Here is a 20,545-nt window from a genome sequence, read left to right as displayed (position 1 = left end):
ACTAATGCTACACATACCTACATGCAATATATTATTATTATTATTATTATTATTATTATTATTATTATATTTGTATCCCGCCTTTTGCCCAATATTACAAATCCAAGTCCTTACAAAATTTGCACAATCTTGTGTGTGTGTGTGTGCGTGCAAAAATCCACTACAAGAAAAGGCTTGAAAGTATGACAATAGAAACCTCCTGTCTTGCAACTGGCTTGTGTCACGTAAGTTATGTTATTTGGATTTTTGTTTTCACAGATAATACAGCAAAGTCGTTAGGAGGAATTGAAGTTCTAAAGGCTGAGACGAGCATAAAGAGCTAAGATCCTGAATCAGGTCCACCCAAAAGCTGAAGTAAGGTGCTATCCTGCTCTGTAGAGCACTCTACACACAGAATGTTCACCAGCTCAGTGTTCAATTTGCTATTCTTATTATTTTAGATTCTAATTTTATGACAGAATCATAGAATCGTAGAATAGTAGAGTTGGAAGGGGCCTACAAGGCCATCAAGTCCAACCCCCTGCTCAAGGCAGGAATCCACCCTAAAGCATCTCCGACAGATGCTTGTCCAGCTGCCTCTTGAAGGCCTCTAGTGTGGGAGAGCCCACAACCTCCCTAGGTAACCGATTCCATTGTCATACTGCTCTAACAGTCAGGAAGTTTTTCCTGATGTCCAGTTGGAATCTGGCTTCCTTTAACTTGAGCCCGTTATTCCGTGTCCTGCACTCTGGGAGGATCGAGAAGAGCTCCTCGCCTTCCTCTGTGTGACAACCTTTTAAGTATTTGAAGAGTGCTATCATGTCTCCTCTCAATCTTCTCTTCTCCAGGCAAAACATGCCCAGTTCTTTCAGTCTCTCTTCATAGGGCTTTGTTTCCAGACCCCTGATCATCCTGGTTGCCCTCCTCTGAACACGCTCCAGCTTGTCTGCGTCCTTCTTGAATTGTGGAGCCCAGAACTGGATGCAATACTCTAGATGTGGCCTAACTAGGGCCGAATAGAGAGGAACCAGGACCTCACGTGATTTGGAAGCTATACTTCTATTAATGCAGCCCAAAATAGCATTGGCCTTTCTTGCAGCCATATCGCACTGTTGGCTCATATTCAGCTTGCGATTTACAACAATTTCAAGATCCTTCTCGTTTGTAGTGTTGCTGAGCCAAGTATCCCCCATCTTGTAACTGTGCCTTTGGTTTATATTTCCTAAATGTAGAACTTGGCATTTATCCCTATTAAATTTCATCCTGTTGTTTTCAGCCCAGCACTCCAGCCTATCAAGATCACTTTGAAGTTTGTTTCTGTCTTCCAGGGTATTAGCTATCCCACCCAATTTTGTGTCGTCTACAAATTTGATCAGCATTCCCTGCACCTCCTCGTCCAAATCATTAATAAAAATGCTGAAGAGCACTGGGCCCAGGACTGAGCCCTGTGGTACCCCATTCGTTGCCTCTCCCCAGTTTGAGAAGGTTCCATTGATAAGTACTCTTTGAGTCCGATTCTGTAGCCAACTGTGAATCCACCTAATAGTTGTTCCATCTAGCCCACTTTTAGCTAGTTTGTTAATCAGAATGTCATGTGGTACTTTGTCAAAAGCTTTGCTGAAGTCAAGATATATGACGTCCACAGCGTTCCCACGGTCCACAAGGGAGGTTATCCTATCAAAAAATGAGATCAAATTTGTCTGACAAGACTTGTTCTTGACAAATCCATGTTGGCTTCTAGTGATCACCACATTGATTTCAAGGTGTTTACAAATTGACTTCTTTATAATCTGCTCCAGAATTTTCCCAGGGATGGATGTCAGACTGACTGATCTGTAGTTCCCAGGTTCCTTCTTTTTGCCCTTTTTGAAGATAGGGACAACGTTAGCCCTCCTCCAGTCGTCCGGCACCTCACCTGTCTTCCAGGATTTTGCAAAGATAATAGACAAAGGTTCTGAGAGTTCTTCCGCTAGCTCCTTCATTACTCTAGGATGCAGTTCATCAGGCCCTGGAGATTTGAACTCATTCAAGGAAATTAGGTGTTCTTTGACCATTTGTTTATCAATCTCAAACTGTAATCCTGCCCCCTCAACTTCTGCTTCACTTTTTCCAGGGGGGTCATAGACCCGCTTTTGGGAGAAGACTGAGGCAAAGTAGGAATTGAGCACTTCAGCCTTTTCTTTGTCATCTGTTATCAATTTGCCATCCTCATTAAGCAGTTGAACCACCATTTCTTTCCTCTGTCTTTTACTACTCACGTATCTGAAGAAAGCCTTTTTATTGCTTTTAGCATCCCTCGCTAATCTCAGCTCATTCTGAGCTTTAGCCTTCCTGATGCCATTTCGGCACTTCTGCGCCACTTGTCTGTACTCTTCTTTTGTAGCCTGGCCTTCCTTCCACTTCCTATATGTATCCCTTTTTGTTTTCAGGTCATCTCTAAGCTTTTTGTGGAGCCACATTGGTTTCCTCTGTTGTTTTCTATCTTTTCTCCTTGTTGGAATTGTTTGTAACTGTGCCTTTAAAATTTCCTTTTTAAAATACTCCCACCCATCCTGCACTCCTTTTCTCATTAGGCTCATTTGCCATGGGACCTTACTTATCATAGTTCTGAGTTTATTAAAATCAGCTTTGCTAAAATCCAGAGTACGTGTATGGCTACACTCAACTTTTGTCTCCTTCATAATCAAGAATTCAAGTATGACTGGTCACTTTCCCCCAGAGTTCCTGTAACTGCCACTTTATCCACTAAGTCATCCCTATTGGTCAATATCAAGTCAAGGATTGCCGATCCTCTAGTTCCTTCCTCCACTTTCTGTAGGAGAAAGTTATCACCCACACATGTCAGGAATTTCTTGGAAGGGCCACTTTTGGCAGTATTGGTCTCCCAACAGATGTCAGGGTAATTAAAGTCCCCCATCACTACTACATCACACTTCCTTGAAACACTGGCAATTTGTTTCTCAAAAGTTTCATCCTCGTCTTCTCCTTGATTGGGTGGTCGGTAATAGACTCCGATTATCATGTTCTTTTTATTCCTTGCCCCATTTATTTTAATCCAGATGCTCTCGATGGGGCTCCCAGTCTGATCCGCCTGTATTTCTGTGCAGGGATAGGTATTTTTAACATATAGTGCAATTCCACCTCCCTTTCTATTTCTTCTGTTCTTTTTGAACAAGTTATATCCTTCAATTGCTATATTCCAGTCATGGGAGTCATCCCACCAAGTTTCAGTTATACCTATCAAGTCGTATTTGCCTTCATGTAATAAGAGTTCAAGTTCATTCTGTTTGTTTCCCATGCTCTGGGCATTAGTATATAGACATCGAAGACCATGTGTTTTATAGTCTGGCTTTTTTCCTACATTGTTGCGGACACTATTTTGGGGCACTATTGGAGCTGTTCTCTGTACTGTGGTGCCTTGGCTGTCATCCATTGTTGCCTCGAGGTTTACGTCTCCCGCCCCCGTAAGATTCAGTTTAAAGCCCTCCTGATCAAGTTCTTCATGCTGTGGCTGAACACATTCTTTCCAGCCCTTGTGAGGTGCAACCCATCCCTTGCCAGCAGTCCATGTTCCAAGTAGCGTAGCCCGTGGTCCCAGAATCCGAAATTCTCACGTCGGCTCCACCTTTGTAGCCAGTCGTTCATCCGGAGTATTTTTCTTTCCCTTTTTAATCCTCTTCCAAGAACTTTGAGGAAGTATGGAAAAACTTCCATACTTGGTAAACTAGCCTTTTGTTTTATTTTAGAAATACAATTCAGGGTGAATTTGATTTAAATCAATTTGATTTAAATCATGGTTTAAATCACGATTTAAATCACTACTCAGAAAGACTCAATTTAATCATGTGACTCCCCTACCCCCAAAATTGCACTCTTCCTTGCTATATTTTACACAACTCAGAGTTACCAAAGACTCATTCTTGCTGGTATAATCTTAATATTTACAACCAGATGAAGGTTTCACTTTCAGGATAGCAACTTTTCAGATTAGTTTTACAGTTATATATATAAAAATACTGATTTGGTTATACTATTAGAAACACATCATAGATAGATAATTATGAAATTATTGTGAGGTGAACTATTTCCAGTTTAATAGGTTAATCATTCATATTTGGACAACTTTTCTGCTGTACTTTATTGGAAGGAGAAAAATAATCTTACAGAAACCTCTGGAAGAGCATGACATTGTGAATGGATTAATGGAATTTATTTACTAAAAAAATTAAACAGCCTCATGCTACATAATTAAAAATAATCCTTATTTCATGATGAATAACCTTTGGACTATAATGTATCTTAAACAGAAAACTATCTTTAGATAGATTTTCCCTCAAAAAGCATTTTATTTTTAAAAAATCCAATTTAAATACATGCCTACACAGAAGTAAGGAAGGAAGGGTGAGAAGGAAGGAGGACTGAATCACTTGGGCTTGCCCTGTCCTGGCCCTGCTCCAATTTAAATAAAAAAAATCATTTTTTTAATTTTTTTTAAAAAAATCATTGATTTTTATCCACCCTGCAATATATCCTGAGAAATGTTAAGCTTGCCACCAGCCATACACCAATTTTCTCCAGTACAAATGCATGAAAATTTAAAGCTGGCATGGATACCTTGGTGGTGGTGGTAGTCCTCTCTCAGTCTAACCCCTTGAACAAGGGCAGATGTCCTATACTAGAGGATAATCAAAAGTTCCTATACTTAAATGCCACATATCACAATCTTTATATGGCCAAGAATTACAAGATGTGCTGTTCTTTTGTTCCACCTTTCCTTTGTTCAAGAATAATCCCACAGACAGACTTCTCCCTTCCTCTTTTTGATGGATCAGACCGAAGGCCTATCTAGGCCAGCGGTCTGTTAACACAGTAGACAAAACAGCTGCCAATAGGAAGCTCACAAGTAAGATACGAGTGCAATAGCACGCACCCCCACACCCCACGCCCACTTGTGTTTCCCAGTAACTGGCATTCAGAAGCATACTGCCTCCCATACTGGAGGTAATATATAACCAGCATGACTAGTAGCCACTGAACACCATATCCTCAATGGATTTTTCTAATGCTTTTTAAAGCCATCCAAGTTGGTGGCCATCACTACATCTTGTGGTAGTGAATGCCATGTTTAATTATGTACGATGTGAAGAAATATTTCCTTTTATCTGTCCTAAGTATTATGAGAGAAGATACACATCTCCCTATTCACTTTCTTCACACCATGCATAATTTTGTACTTCTCTATCCTGTCTCCCTGTATTCACCATTTTTTTTATGTTAAACAGCCCCAGATGGTGTAACCTTTCCTAATAGGACAGTTGCTCCAGCCCCTTGATCATTTAAGTTGCCCTTTTTCCAACTCTACAATATCCTTCTTTAGGTGAGGTGACCAGAACTGTACAAAATACTCCAAGTGTGGTCGCATCATAGATTTGTATAAGAGCAGTATAATATTGGCAGTTTTATTTTCAATTCCTTTTCTAATTATGTTCAACATGGAATTTGCCTTTTTCATAGCAGCTACAGGCTTAGTTTAACATTTGCATCAAGCTATCCATCACAATTCCAAAGACGTCTTTCTTGGTCATTCACTGCAGCTCGGATCCCATCAGGGTATATATGAAGTTGGGATTGTTTGCCCCAACATGCACCACTTCACATGTGTTTACAGTGAACTGCATTTGCCATTTTAATGCTTGTTCTTCCAGTTTGGAGAGAGCAATTTGTAGCTCTTCAAAATCCCTTTTTATTTTAACCACCCTAAATAATTTGGTGTCATCAGCAAACTTGGACACCTCACTGCTTACTCCTAATTTCAGATAATTTATGAACAACTTAAAAAACACCAGTCCAAAACAGATCCTTGTGGGGCCTGCACCACTGTTTACATCCCTCCATTGTAAGAATTGACCATTTACTCTTTCTCTTTGGTGTAGCATGGTGCTTTGATTAAGAGGACAAACTGTGACGCACAACTTTTGTATGGGATGGAAGGGGATGACAAATCCAAATAAATGAATAAATGAAATTTCTGCTCTCCTGAGTGTTGTTTTCCACCTCACTTCCAATGTCAACCGTGTGACTTATGCTCATCTTGCCTTTCCTCTAAGTTAAAGAACTAAAATTCAACCTTTCTTGCAACTGTTATGTTTTAATGGAGACCATACCTGTGTGCAGCCTTTAAGAAATAGAGCTTTGAGTCCACCACAGCCTCTCACCAAAGCTTGAATGCCATCTTTTGTCACTTGGTCACACCATGAGATATTGAGCTGCTCCAGTAGAGGGCACCCTTCACTTGAAAGGTAAAAGGGGGGAAGAGGAAGAAAGCAAACAGAGATGTTAACTCGAAGGATAAAAATCTTGCTTCAAGAACAAGGGAATTTTGTTCCTTGTTGGCCACTTATAAGTCCAGCTACTTATTACTCTAGTTGGAACAACTGGGGTGGGTGGATGAATATAATATAGCAGTCATGTGCAAACGCTGCTTGGAGAAAGGGTCTGGCACGTTTACACATCCCGCACTGTGACTACTCCTTTAAAAGAGTCTGAACAATGATAGAGGCAGAAGAGGGGAAAGAAGAAATAGAAAGCAATGGGGTGACAAGGTGTGTCTTCCAGCTGAATGAACGCTCAGGAAAGATTGGTGTGTGTGTACTTCTGTGGCATCACCACTGCAATGGTTGGTAATCACACCTGGTGACTAACTGGAAAGCCCTCTCTTTCCCTTCTACTACGGGTGGTCACTGGGATGTAAATGACAGGTCATCTTATACCCAGTGTCCCTAGAGCTAGATTAACTGGAAAGAGCCGGAGGCCTCTTCACCAAAGTTCCAACTCTGAGCAGTTCCACCATTGGCCATCATGAGCTGAAGGGAAGGTGTCCATCATAAAACCATGTGGCTTTATGAGGAGTTGAACTCACCTCAGTGCTTTAAGTGACAGGTTGGTTATTGAAGTGCAGGAAGCCAGATCAAGATGCCGGAGTTTGGAGCAGAACTTGCTAAGGCTAGTACACGTACTGGAAAAGAACACACATAGCTTCATTGCTCTATCATTAATTTATTTTGGGGGGAAGCAGAAATAGTTTTGGAATTATGGGTTCTGCCAAATGGAGTGCTCTTAGTACTATAAACCAGAAGGCACTGTTCAGCTATTCCATCTTTCCCTCCTTAATGGTTTTTTTGTGTTAAGAAAAAAGATGGACACAGTGATGGGAAAACACAGGAGGGTTACAAACGGGAGACGTCTGGACCTCTGTTTCGAAGTGCCCCGTGTGGCTCTATGGCATTTTGTCCCTCATTTGAACAGCAGTCTATTTAAGGATCACATGTACCAGTCATTTAAAATACTTTGACAGTGCATGACCCACAGAAGCTGTATTTGCAAGGGTGAAGGTATGGAGGAAAGCAAAAGTTAGTTGCTGGAAAGGAAATGCAAGTTGCTTACCTGTAACTGTAGTTCTTCGAGTGGTCATCTATGCATTCACACATATGGGCTCTGCGCCTGCGCTGAGACCTTGATCGGAACCTCCAATAGCTAAGCGAAACGCTTTTGGGCGGGAACCCCTCCCCACTCCACTGCGCATGTACCCTGGGTTCCCGCCCTTACCTCAGTTCATAGGAGTCCGACATTGTGCTCCCATAAACATGAATATAACAATATTGTCTTAATTGTACCATACTACGTATTTTCACTATCATGAAATAAAGAATAAACATATGTCACCAAGTGGGGTTGGTGGGTGGGTTGTGTGAATGCATAGATGACCACTCGAAGAACTACAGTTACAGGTAAGCAACTGCATTTCTTCATCGTGGTCTCTATGCATCACACATATGGGCGAGTAGCAAGCTGGCATACCTTGGAGGCGGGTTGGTGCATCATGTTAACACCTTAGAGCTCCTTAGGTCAGCGTGTCATCTCAGGACTTCAGAAAGCACTGCTCTTCCGAAGGAGCAGTCCTGACGGGCGTGAGTGTCCAGACTGTAGTGTCTGACAAACGTGGACGGAGTAGACCACGTTGCGGCTTTACAGACATCTGTCAGCGAGACTCCTCTGCTGAATGCAACAGATGTTGCTACAGCCCTGGTTGAGTGGGCTGTCACTGGCTGCTGTAGTTCTAATTTTGATAGGGAGTAGGCAAGATTAATTCTCTCTACAATCCACTTTGATAGTCTTTGGCATGAGACTGGCAGACCTTTAGATGGCTCTCCATAACAAACAAATAACTGCTTAGCCTTCCTAAAACTTTCAGTTCTAGCTTTGTAAAAAGCGAGAGCCCTCCTCACATCAAGTGTATGGAGTGATGCATCGATTGCCGTTGTCGGGTTTGGGAAGAACGCTGGAAGAATGATGTCTTGGGAGACATGAAAATTCGATACCACCTTAGGTAGAAATTAAGGGTCAGTGCGTAAAACGACCTTGTCCCTATGAAAAACTGTAAACGGTGGATCAATTCTGAGAGCTCTAAGCTCGCTTGCACGTCTCGCTGAAGTGATGGCTATCAAGAAAACTGTCTTGAACGATAAGAGTCTTAGGTCAGCTGTAGCCATAGGTTCAAAAGGTTTAGCAGTCAAAGACTGCAAGACTACAGATAAGCTCCACGATGGTATGGTGTCTTTAACGGTCGGTATCATGTTTCTCAACCCCTTTAAGAATGTCTTTGAGAGGGTGTGTGTGAAGGGCGAGTATCCCTCGACACCGTCATGAAAAGCTGCTATCGCCGCTAAATGAACTCTTATTGATGAGAGTTTCAGACCTAGCTGGTAGAGTGATAATAAGTATTCTAGTATTATAGAAATAGGGCATGAGTTTGCTGTCTGATTGTTCTGTGAGGTAAATGTCAGGAATCTCTGCCACTTCTTAGCATAAGATTTCCTCGTCGATGGCTTCTTCAATGCCATCAGTATTTGGTCTACTGTTATATTTATGGTACCGAGGGAGGCGTTGGAATTATCCTCCACGCCGTCATCTTTAGCGTCGATAAGTCTGGGTGCCGAACCTTGCCCCGGTGTCGAGACAAGAGTTTCGGTACCGAAGGAAGCCTGACGTAGTCGTGTCTCGATAGCCGAAGAGCATGCGGAAACCAGGCCTGTCTTGGCCACCATGGCGTTATGAGGATGCAGTCTGAATTGTCCGTCCTGATCTTTGCTAGGACTCTTGTTAATAGAGGGAATGGAGGAAAGATGTACAGAAGATCTCCTTTCCATGTTCTTGTGAAAGCGTCTCCTAGTGAATTTTCTCCTCTTCCAGCTCTGCTGCAGAATCTGGAGCAGACTGCGTTTTCCTCGGTGGCGAAGACGTCGACGGCTGGGTACCCCCAGCATCGAAAGAGGTGTTCCCTGGTACTGCTGTCAAGCTCCCACTCGTGGTCGGTGTGGAAGGATCTGCTGAGTGAGTCCGCGATGACATTGTTCCTCCCTGCGACATGAATCGCCGTAAGGTAAATATTCCTCTTTATACACCAATTCCATATTCTGGTTGCAGATCGAGTCAACGGGTACAATCTGGTTCCACCCTGTCTGTTGATATAACAGACTATGGTGGTGTTGACTGTGGCAATTAAGACACTTCGGTCCACTATCATTTGGGAAAAAGTCCTTATTGCGTTCTCATCCGCTAGAAGTTCCAGGTGGTTGATGTGTTCTCCTCTTAACACGGGTGGCCATCGACCTTGCGCGGTAAGGGAGTTGCAATGAGCTCCCCACCCATCCATGGAGGCATCGGTAGTTATCGTTACCGAGGGCGATGGTCTTTGAAACGGGACGCCCTCTAGTAGGTTTCCCATTGAGTGCCACCATTTCAGAGACGCTCGCACTTGTCTCGGGATAGAAACAAAGGTTCTGTGAGCGTTCCGTTGAAGGTCGAACGTTCTCAAGAACTAGCCTTGCAGAATTCTCATGCGGAGTCTCGCAAACTTGATGACTGCAGTGGTGGCTGCCATTAAACCAAGCAGTCTCTGAATTGTCCAGGCTGAGAGTTTTACTCGACTCTCGATATCGAGGATGAGGTCGTGAAGTGTCTTTGCTCTGGCCACGGGAAGGAAGGCTCTGCCATCCAGGGACGATAAGGTCACCCCTATAAAGTCTATTTTCCTTTGAGGGGTTAGGATGGACTTCTCGTTGACCCAGAGGCCTAACGAGCCCAATAGGTTGAGGGTCGTGGATATATTTTCTTGTAGCGTGGAACTGTTCTCTGCTACCAGCAGCCAATCGTCTAGATACGGGTAGATGAAAATTTGTCTTTGTCGTAGGTGGGCGCAGACAACTGCCATTGTCTTCGTGAAGACCCTCGGCGCCGTCGAGAGTCCGAAAGGCAGGACAGTGAATTGGAATTGTTGAGTTCCAATGGCGAATCGCAGGTAAGCTTGATGCGACTTCCTGATCGATATATGGAAGTAAGCATCCCTCAAATCTACCACCGCGAACCAAAGTCCTTTGTGAAGGAGTTGGAGAACCGAGGAAACCGTTGTCATATGGAATTTCTTGGGGGTTATGTAACTGTTTAAATTCCTTAGGTCCATAATTGGTCGAAGACCCCCATCCTTCTTCGGGATCGTGAAGTAGCGGGAGAAGAATCCCTGGTTGATTTGATGTGGTGGCACAGGAGAAATGGCTCCCTTCGATAGGAGGGTCTGAACCTCGAGTAGTAGAGGAGCGGATGGTGCCATTACTTTCGGTCCCGAAGGAGGGGGAAGGACATTGAATTCGATGGCGTACCCCTCTTTGATGATAGTGAGCACCCAGGAGTCGGTTGTCATTGACTCCCATTGATGGTAATGGGGTGTTAAGCGGTTCATAAAAGGTGGTAGATTTGGAGTACAGGAGTCAAACCCGCTGCTTTTTGTTGAAATCGGGTTGCCGTTTGTCACCTTGGAATCGGCTCTGATAAGGCCTCTTCTTCTGTAATTGATGTTGCTGTTGTCTTGTCTGAGATTGATAGTATGGACGCTGCTGGTATTGCTGAGCAGGTGGTTTTGTCCATCGACGTGGTTTATATTACTGAGGTGGAGCAGTAAAACCCATCTTCTTGGCGGTGGTGCGGGCCTTGTATATTGAGTCAAGGGCATCGTCAGTTTTGGAATTGAAGAGTCCTTCCCCATCGAACGGTAGGCTCTCTATTCTTGTCTTGGTTTCAGTGGTTAGATTAGCAGATCTTAACCACGCGTGCCTTCTTAGGGAAATGGCGCCCATCATGGACTTGGAGTGGCAATCCGTCTGGTGCCTAGCCGTGGACAGTTGTTGCCTGGCTATAGTGGAGGCTTCCGCTTGGAATACTCTAGCTAATTCCCTTTTTTCATCAGGAAGATGGTCGCATAGTGACCCAATCTTTTCCCACAAAAACAATTGGTATCGAGCCATAGTGGCCTCATAGGTGGCAGCTCTGATACCAAGTGATGAGGAAGAGTAGATCTTTCTCCCCGTCACGTCTAGCTTTCTGCCTTCTTTGTCCGTAGGTGCCGAGTGTGTCCTCTGTGAACGGCTTTGTGCAGATTCAACCACTATCGAATTTGGTTTCGGATGTTGAAGCAAAAAATTGGCGTCTTTTTCTTGGATTCTGTACATAGCTTCCAACTTTCTAGAAGTTGGTTGCGTTAATGTCGGGGTCTTCCAAGATAACTGAGCCGTCTGCCTTAGGGTTGGTGGAAGTGGTATCACGACCGCCGTATTAGAGTCTGTATGAAAAACGTCGTATATAGGGTCATCAAGAGGCTCGTCTGGTTTCTGAATATCGAGGCCTAGGGACTGGGCCATCCTCAGCATATGCTCGAAGAATCGGCCCGTATCATCCGATGGAGAGGCCGGGTCAGCGGTGTATACTGCATCTTCAGGCGATGGTGCTGACGGAGGAGTCGAGACGACCGATTCGGAGTCAGATGGGTAGTCCTCCTCTGGAGAGGAAGGCGGAGGAAGTTGAAGCTGTTGCTGCACTGGTTCTAAAGCTCGTTCTTGGAGTGTGGATGCTATCGGTATCGATGGTATCGGGGACACGCAGTCTCGGCGTCGGTGGCTCGGCGTCGGTGAAGAATGGCACGAATGAGGCTGGGTACCTGGAATTTGGACAACTCTAGTAGGAGGTGGTGGCTGGGCGAAATACGCCTCAGTCGGATACTGATATCTTCGCTCATCGGGGAAGTAGTCGCGCGGGCGATAATATTCCCAGTCATAATAGAGCCTAGATCTGTATCCTGAGTGTTGGGATGATCTATCCCAGTCTGATCTAGGTGAGTGGTGCTGCTACATTGCAGTCAATGGTACTGGTGATGGGAGTCGAGGTACTTCGACCACCTTTTCCGGTGCCGTATGCCTCGTAGGGCCTCATGTGGAAGCCACCGATGCGGAGTCCCTTATTTCGCCTTCGGAGAGGCTTGGTAGGTCTTGTTGGCGTGGTACAGTAGCTGTCGGTACCGTAGCCGATATCGAGCGGTGGGTCGGTACCGAGGTGGTTACGGTGGCCGACGGTATCGAGGTGGACGTGCTCGGCTCCAAAGGCCTCGAGGAGGACTTTTCCAGCCTATTTTTCTTTTTCTTTTTCTTCTCCATTTTGGAGGATTTAGGAGTCCGGGCTTTCTTGGCAATTTTTTTTAGCCACGGAGCTCACTAATGACCGTCCTGGCGTGACGGGTATCTTTGCCCTATAGTCCGCCACGGTCTTGTCGGAGATTATGAATGAACACGTTTCAGACTCATGTTCGACCACCGAGGCCTCTTGAATGGCTGGTTTATCCATTGTTTTCTTTGCTGCATCAGTGGCCTTGAACGCCTTCTCCCACAAAATAGAGCGTAGTCTGTCTGCCCTATTCTTGCGGGTCTGTTTAGTAAAGGCCATACAATGATGGCAAGTTTGCACCTTGTGGCCCTCTCCTAAACACAGAACACAAAGGGAATGCCTGTCTGTAGGCGGGAGTTTAGCTTTGCAGCTTACACATTTGCGGAAAGGGGCCTTAACTGCCATACGCCTTGTGGCGGCGATCTAAGATCGCTGAGGAGAATTTAACTATCTAATATATATATATATATATATATATATATATATATATATATATTTAAACAGGAATAGAAACTTGGATATAACGGGGAATAAGATTAGAAGATCTCAAGTCTTCGAAGACGAAGAAAAATAGTAAGTACGGAGGTTGGATCTCTAGCGTCTAGCACAATGGCGGACGAAGAAAAACTGAAGTAAGGATGGGAACCCAGGGTACATGCGCAGTGGAGTGGGGAGGGAGGGGTTCCCGCCCAAAAGCGTTTCGCTTAGCTATTGGAGGTTCCGATCGAGGTCTCAGCGCAGGCGCAGAGCCCATACGTGTGATGCATAGAGACCACGATGAAGAACTGTGCTTTTGACTACTACCCCTGTATTGATGTTTAGTTTTTTAAATACTTAAACGAAGTGTTCACATCACCCCCACACCCTTCCCATGGTGAGATGTGCATGCTTCTGATGCACGAAAAGTCTATGTATCTCCAAAGGAAGGTGATTAAGTTCTATTTTGGAGAAGTGAATAGAACAAGAAGCATGAGAGATTTGGACTTCCTGTTCCTTCTGTGTTCCATATCATCTAAAGCCACTCTCAGTGGACTAGAAATTTGCTTTAAAAATACATTGAGATTGAGAGGATACTGATCAATCTGATTTTTAATTTTTAAAATTATATTAATGTTAAGATGATAGTTACATTAAAAATAATTTGTTTATTAAAATCTAATGACTATATATTGGGGTGTATACACTGGGGGAATTCAGATATATAGTAGTTGGTCTACTCAAGCCATGCGCCATCTGTGCTCAGCCTCTGATCCCCTGCGTATCTGAAATGCACATAGGAGGCCACTGCAGGCTGGGTGCAGGCCACACAATTCACTATGTGAAGATAAAGAAGGGGCTAGTGGGCACGGCATTTTAGGTGAAGCCCACTGACTAATCCCCCCCACCCCACCCCACCCTGTCACTTGACTTACTTTCCCAATCACCCTCAGATGGAACAAGGAATCTACTCATATTTGGATAACTCAGAGGGGGAAAGGCAAAAGGCAAACAGGGATTGGGTTTGGACAACGTGTTAGTCAATGGTTATTTAAATAGTCAACCATTGACTATTGTGTTGTCTGGCGAGCATTTTCCACACCACGGTTAGTTATTTTCCTGAAATAACCAACGCAAATAATCAATGGTATGCAGAGCCGACTATTTGCTCAACCGTTGATCATTGTGTCATGTGGTGGGCTCCATTGACTGTTTCACGTAGCTACAGAGTCGCGAGGCAAGAGCAGCAGAACGCCCTGCCGATCTTGCCCAGCGGGGCTCCGTAGACATGTGTCAGCCATTCTTGGGTGGGGCGCTGCGACTGGCGGCTTCCCTCCCCGAGTTGTCCTTCCATTACTATGCAAAGGATTTCTCCTCTAAAGCTACATGAGAGATGCTTGCAGCTGCTCCGCTTTGCACTTACGAAGTGGAGCCACTGCAAGCATCTTTTGTGTCACTTTCAGGGGTGGGCAGTGGGATGATCCCTCCTGTAGCTTGCTGTTTCAAGCTGTAGGAGAGACCGTTTCACTGCCCACCCCTGAAATCCTTAAGGGTTAAAGTGATGCAAGAGATGCTTCTGCACCACCACCCCTATCCATTTGTGGATATTGGGGTGGCGGAAGGATTTCTTTTACGGCTGTCAAGCTGCAGAACAGATTGTTCCATTCACTCTCCCGTCCCTTCTCCACGACTCTGTGGAGAACAGAGGGTGAAAGCTACGGCAGAGATGCTTGCAGCAGCCCCGCTCTGCAAGTGCAAAGTGGGGTGGCAGCAAGCATCTCTCCCGTAGCTTTAGGTGAGAAATCCTTTGCTTGGGAATGGGAGGACAGCTCGGGGAGGGAAGCCGCCAATCGCGGCGCCCCACTCCACCCACTGAAAGCACATGCACAGCCCAAGAAGGACACGGGGAACTGCTAATTGCGGCGCTCCACCCAAGAAAGGGGGATTCTAATGAGAACCAGCACCGCCATTCAGTGGGAGGGCAGAGAGAGGGTGGGTGTGGGCGGGGGGTCAACTACAATAGTCAACAATGTGTTCAAAGTCAACTCACGGTCAATTACTATCATGTCATGTGGGGAGAACTCCCTACATAGTGATCTGTGGAATTGACTATTAACACATGACATAGTTGACTACGGTGTCATCCGAACCACCCTGAAAAAACGTGATTAACACTGTGACCTTATACATATCTTCTAAGAGGTCAGCCCCACTAATTTCATTGAGGCTTATTCCCAGGTAAATGGGTATCAGATTGTAGCCTTAAAAAGCTAATAAAGTATTCCAGAGCTCTAAGATAAATGCCACTTACGCATCTGTAATCTTGGTGCAGCCGTTTAGATTCAACAGTTCAATATTTCTGCAGTTCTGTGCAAACGTCCTTTATTGCAGAGAAAAAGTAAAACATTTTTCATGACACATACTTTATATCAATGGCATCTGACTTTTAAAAGGTCTCCTTCACACCGGGGGAGGGAGAATGAACAGTTAAAGCTAGTAATGCAGTTTTGAGACTATTTAGAGAGGATATTCTGCTTTTTAACAAAAACAAAACAAAACATCAAACACAAAATATTCGAAAATACTTGGAACGTACTGGCTGCCATCTAGAGAAGCTGCCAGCTAAAGCAGATAGGGCTCCACATACATACATACATACTAAGATGCTTTTCTGTAAAATCTACATTAGCTGACATTGTTCTCCGTTTCCCTGGCGGAGCTTTAACTTCAGATAGGGGCCCAGTTCAGCCATTATCAGTGCCAAACCATGGCTTGACCACTGGGAATATGTTTGTGCATTCTCTCCTCTGGATTCTGGTTAATAGTAAACAAAGTCTAATTATGACATTCATATCAAGAGCAAGAGGACCTGTAGCACATTTCTGATAACCAAGCTGTGCTGCCTAAACTCTGTGTGTGTGGGGTGGGGGTGGGGGTGGTAATGGATGGGGTCTCCTGCATCTCACTCCTCATTGGTAAAATTACCTGCAAATCTATTGTGGGAAGACTGAAGGTGCATATCTACCTCCAATAGATACTGAAGCCATGTCTAGAAACTGAGCATCTGCTGCACAACCTTTAGGAAGTTTCTTTCCATTCTTTCCTTATTCTCCCCCTACTGCTTCCAAATGAAAACCAAAACCAGATCCACTGAAGAAAACTAGCAGGCTGTGCTGAGAGGGAAGCAGGGCCATTCCACCAGCCCTGAAAAATCACCTCCATGTTCTTCCTCCCTCAACTGTCATCTCCAGCAGCCATTCCAGCAGGTTGAGCTAAGGGAGATGAGGCATTGCACCAGACCTGCTGAAAGACTTAATGTTTTTTTTCTTCACTCTCGCCTTATTTCTTTATCCTTGTGTGTCATGTCTTTACAGATTGTAAGCCTGTGGCATGGACTGACTTCTTTTACTGATTATTTGTAAGCTGCTCCAGAAGCTTTTTTGGCTGAGGTGCAGGATAAAAAATACTCTAAATAAATAAACAAATAGTAGAGTAGCCAGGAAAAAAGCAACTTAGGCAAGCCATGGTCATACTAAGTGAGTTTTCAGAGCATTCAGAGATAAGGCCTTATTTATATGCTGCTTGCAGTTATGAGAGTATTGGGGTCCAGTGGTTACATACTATGCTAGCGACAAGCCCTCTAATGGGGCAGGTGTCACTAGACTTGTACATAATCATATCACTCATTATAAGTAAGGGATTGAAAGTTATATTCTTTACTAGAAGCAGCTTGGAAGAAGCCATAGGACAGCAGCAATAATTCCATATGGAAAAAGGTATAACATAAATTGGGATCTGAATCTAATTTAAATCTCAATCCAGACAAAGCATTCTATATTTACTGGACCACAGAAAAGCGGGGACCTGTAACAAAATGTTGCAATGTACCCCCAGCAGCTCCAAGTCAGGTCCTCAGCAAGCCAGAAACAGAAAACTTGCTTGAGTGGGAAGAATCAGAAGGATGGGAAATAGAAAGGAGGCCGTTTTTCTTTTCGTCCCTCCTGAAATGTCCCTGTGTAGCGTAAGGAAAAAGCCTTATAGCATGCATCTTATTGACCGTAAACCTAATTTAAGCTGTTGGGCCCAATTGTCCCCGAGAGGCAAGGGGCAACTACAGGCCAATTGTCTCCCCTCCTCCTCATACAATTGACATGCACAATATTCTGTAGGATCTGGGAGTCATTGCTAATAGCTGCTTGTCAGGCCGTTTTGGGAGGTGTAATTTTTTCTTCTATTAATTTACAAGCGAATACATTCCCCTAACCACTCATGCTCCAGATCTCTGCTGAATATAAAAATAAAATAATTTGTGTTTTTTCAGTGTCAAAATACTTGGCCTCTCTACCTTAATGCGTTGTCTCCCACACCTAGGCATCCACGTAGGCTCAGCTTTCTCAAGAAACCCCCACATCTTTTAGATATATTCTCCACTACACGGCCCTGTAAGAAGAAGACCAGGAAGAGAATTCGATTGATGTGATCTTCTAAAATGATTAGCTTTGCTTAACCCTCCATGCAGCAAACAGCTTTCTCATTTCATTGGTAAAAGCAAAATCTTTCCCTCCTCTCCTACTTGATATTGTTTTTTATGTCCTCCCTTACCTTTGATTTGTGCACTTAAAATTTGTCTCCCTGAACCTTATCTTCTGTTGAATGCCTAGCACCTACTTGGTCCATAAACAGTTGAATATCAGGTCAGTTCACACAACCCCTTGTCTGCTGTTCAGATTCCTCTTTGCTTGTGGTACACTGGCCACTTGAATGTTCCCAGCCCAGGAGTAAATTAGTTTGGCATGCTATCATTCCACCCAACTTGAGGGTTTTTTGTTGTGGTATGCTCTTTCCCAATTTGGGTATGGGAAAGACAGCCCACAGACAATTACCTTGCTTAGCAGAATCTAGGTTGACAAGAACCACCATCAGCATGACAGTAATACATTCTAGGGCCATGGGATTATATTTGGGGACGCTCCAACAGCCGGTTTTCTTCACAGAAAGTTGACTAGAAATTGGATATAAACAATAGGGAAATCTCTCTTTGAAAGCCAATGCCAAAATGTTGCTAGGTCGTATCCGATGGTGTGGATCTTAGTTCTAGGAAGGGGAAATCAACTAATTTGGTGAGGAGCACCAATGAAATAAATTCTGTCACATCATTTGGAGGGAAAATGTCAGTTTAGCGGAGTTCTGCCAGTACATCCCCCCCACCCCAAACCTCTGGGGTTTGTCCTCATAGCAATGGCTATCACAGAGAGAACTGGTTTTATGTCAACAAAAATGGCCCAATGGATTTTGGTGCCAGAGGGAGAAAACCTAAATTTATCCTTACTAAATGGTCACAAAAATATAAACCAAAAAAACTGTCTGTTTGCTGCCCTCAAATCCTACAGCCTGAAGCAGGCCATCACACCATGCCTAAAGGTATATCCCAAAGGTATAATCTACTTTCAAGTATTGATCAATGAACTAATTGTCCAGATCTGCTAAAAGGGGACCATTGCTCCCCCAATTCACAGACAAAACATCTTTCCATTAAGGAATCATGTCTTTGTACATAGATGAGAATGTACACATCAACACAGAGATACATATACACAAAATAGTTCATTATACTTTTAATATTTGAGCCACTGCTACAGCTTTAAAGAGTTCCTGGAGCTAGGAACTAAAAATTAACAATGTTTGTCTCTTGGGAGAGCAGCAAAAGATTATATGGCTTGTTACTAATCTCATGCAGTGCTGTAATTACAGTTTAACTAGAGAAATGCTTTTGCATGGCACTTAATTATACCTCAATGTCCCTTTGGAAATCAAAGAGGTCAATGCGCTGCCAGTTGCTACCATCGAGAGCCAAGACATTCCATGCCTGTATTGAAAGGGAAGAAAATAGAGAAAACAATGTTAAATATATAAATAAATATGGGGAAAACAGAAAGCAGGTAAAGTTTTTGGTCTGATTTAAACTCACATCTAAGCTGCTGCTCCCCACCCCCCACCCTGGTGAGGTGCAGTGCAGACAGTGGAGTACTTTTCATAAGATTCAGCAGACCAATGTGAAAAAGCTCAAATTTTGGTGACAACTGCACTGCTGAGAAAATGCTTAAATCAAGGCATAGTTACCATTTGTTTTGCTGAATATTTAAACCCTCAGTAGAGAACTACTATGAAATTACAGAGAATCCTACACACAGAGCCCTTGACCTTTCCACACTTCCCAAACGCTAAATCCCTTGAATGATCAGTCTCAATGCTGTTTTTTGCAGAAAGGACCATGGTTGTTTGGAGCCACATTATGTTGCTTGGGTTCATATGGTAGCATCCTCTAAAGCCTAAAGTCAAAGTAACAAGCAGACCTAGTTGCAAAAGAAAGGGGAAGAAGCTTTTCTCGAATGCCTTAATTCAATCAACAGACAGAGTATGTACCCGCCCCCACCTTCCAGCTCTTCCAAAAAGACGACTGTATTACTTTGATGGGATTCTCTATACAGTATTTCACACTTTCAAAGAAGATTTTCAAAAATACTAACACTTCCCAACCAAAATGTACCAGAAACACATTTTAATGACACAACTATAACACTTCATTGACCCATATAAAGTATTCAAAATATAGCCGTACTATAGACTGTATGCATGTTTAAGGGATCATGATACTGCCATTTTATTTTCAATCCCTTTCCTATTACTCCTTAGGATGTAGTCTGCCCAACCACAACCCGATGATCACTTTTCTGGGCGGTCACAGATAGATCATATGCTATCAGTGTCAGGGAATAATTTTGGTCCTGCAGTGGGGCTAAGATTTAATTAGAAATAGTCTGGAAGGGTTTGGGCCTATTCGGCCTCTGGAATGTCAAAATCTGTATGAGCTTATCTCTGTTGTTGTTCTCAGAGAAGAGCCAGGGGGAGTTACCCAACTCCCCATCTACCTGCTGGCTTCAGGCTTGGAAAGAAGCAGCTTTCGGTGAGAACCTGACAGAGAAAGGGTGGGGGTTTGCAGAAGGATCATCCAGATTGATGCATCATCCTGGTAGGCTGAGCAGTGCCACCCTGTTTGGACAGGGGTCTTGCTGAAAGGCCAAAAGCCCTTGTCTGTCAAGTGGTCTGGAGGAGGCCTGCACCTCCCTTTTTAAGCTGATGCACAGGCTTTTGCTAGGAACATTTTGTGTGCATTGCCTCAAACTCCTCCATTTGGATCCATCACCGTCTGGGCCTCTAGGTGCACTCTGCACATGGTCTCTCCTAATTGGAATTTTGGATTACTAAAGACTTGTCATGAAAAGTTCTGTGAGGCTTTTCATACACTTTGCTGTGGATTGTGTGACTTTGTTTATCGTCAGCTCAGTGTAGTGGCAGACTGGGTTTGATCTCGGTCGAGTTGCCTGTGCAAAAGCAGTGGCACAGAGCTCCTTGCGTCTGGGTTTACTCTTCCCTGGATCTTGTTTAGGCCTTGACCATGTTGCCTGGAGTTACCAAGGTATGTTCTGAGCTCTCTTTGGGTGTTTGTTAGGCCTTTCAAGAATATGCCCCTTTGATTGCCAGA

At 43.9% G+C, this 20,545-nt stretch overlaps 1 protein-coding gene across 3 annotated transcripts in view; it reads right to left on the bottom strand.

The window, feature by feature from the left end:
- The window catches only part of FBXL20 (F-box and leucine rich repeat protein 20), a 113,847-nt gene that overhangs the window by 16,018 nt on the left and 77,284 nt on the right, over nucleotides 1–20,545 (bottom strand). For 2 of the 3 annotated variants that reach the window (XM_063138538.1, XM_063138536.1), the window contains 5 exons: nucleotides 18,794–18,868; nucleotides 17,348–17,442; nucleotides 15,314–15,382; nucleotides 6,899–6,994; nucleotides 6,144–6,270 (listed from right to left, as the gene is read on the bottom strand). In XM_063138538.1, coding sequence (XP_062994608.1) covers nucleotides 6,144–6,270; nucleotides 6,899–6,994; nucleotides 15,314–15,382; nucleotides 17,348–17,442; nucleotides 18,794–18,868 — 462 coding nt within the window. The remainder of the gene's footprint in view (nucleotides 1–6,143; nucleotides 6,271–6,898; nucleotides 6,995–15,313; nucleotides 15,383–17,347; nucleotides 17,443–18,793; nucleotides 18,869–20,545) is intronic. The other variant, XM_063138537.1, reaches the window with a different exon arrangement.

This window comes from Elgaria multicarinata, chromosome 11 (genome assembly GCF_023053635.1).
Source record: "Elgaria multicarinata webbii isolate HBS135686 ecotype San Diego chromosome 11, rElgMul1.1.pri, whole genome shotgun sequence".
Lineage (NCBI taxonomy): Eukaryota > Metazoa > Chordata > Lepidosauria > Squamata > Anguidae > Elgaria > Elgaria multicarinata.
The sequence above is the reverse complement of the archived record's forward strand: the minus strand, read 5'-3'. Positions and strand labels throughout refer to the sequence as shown.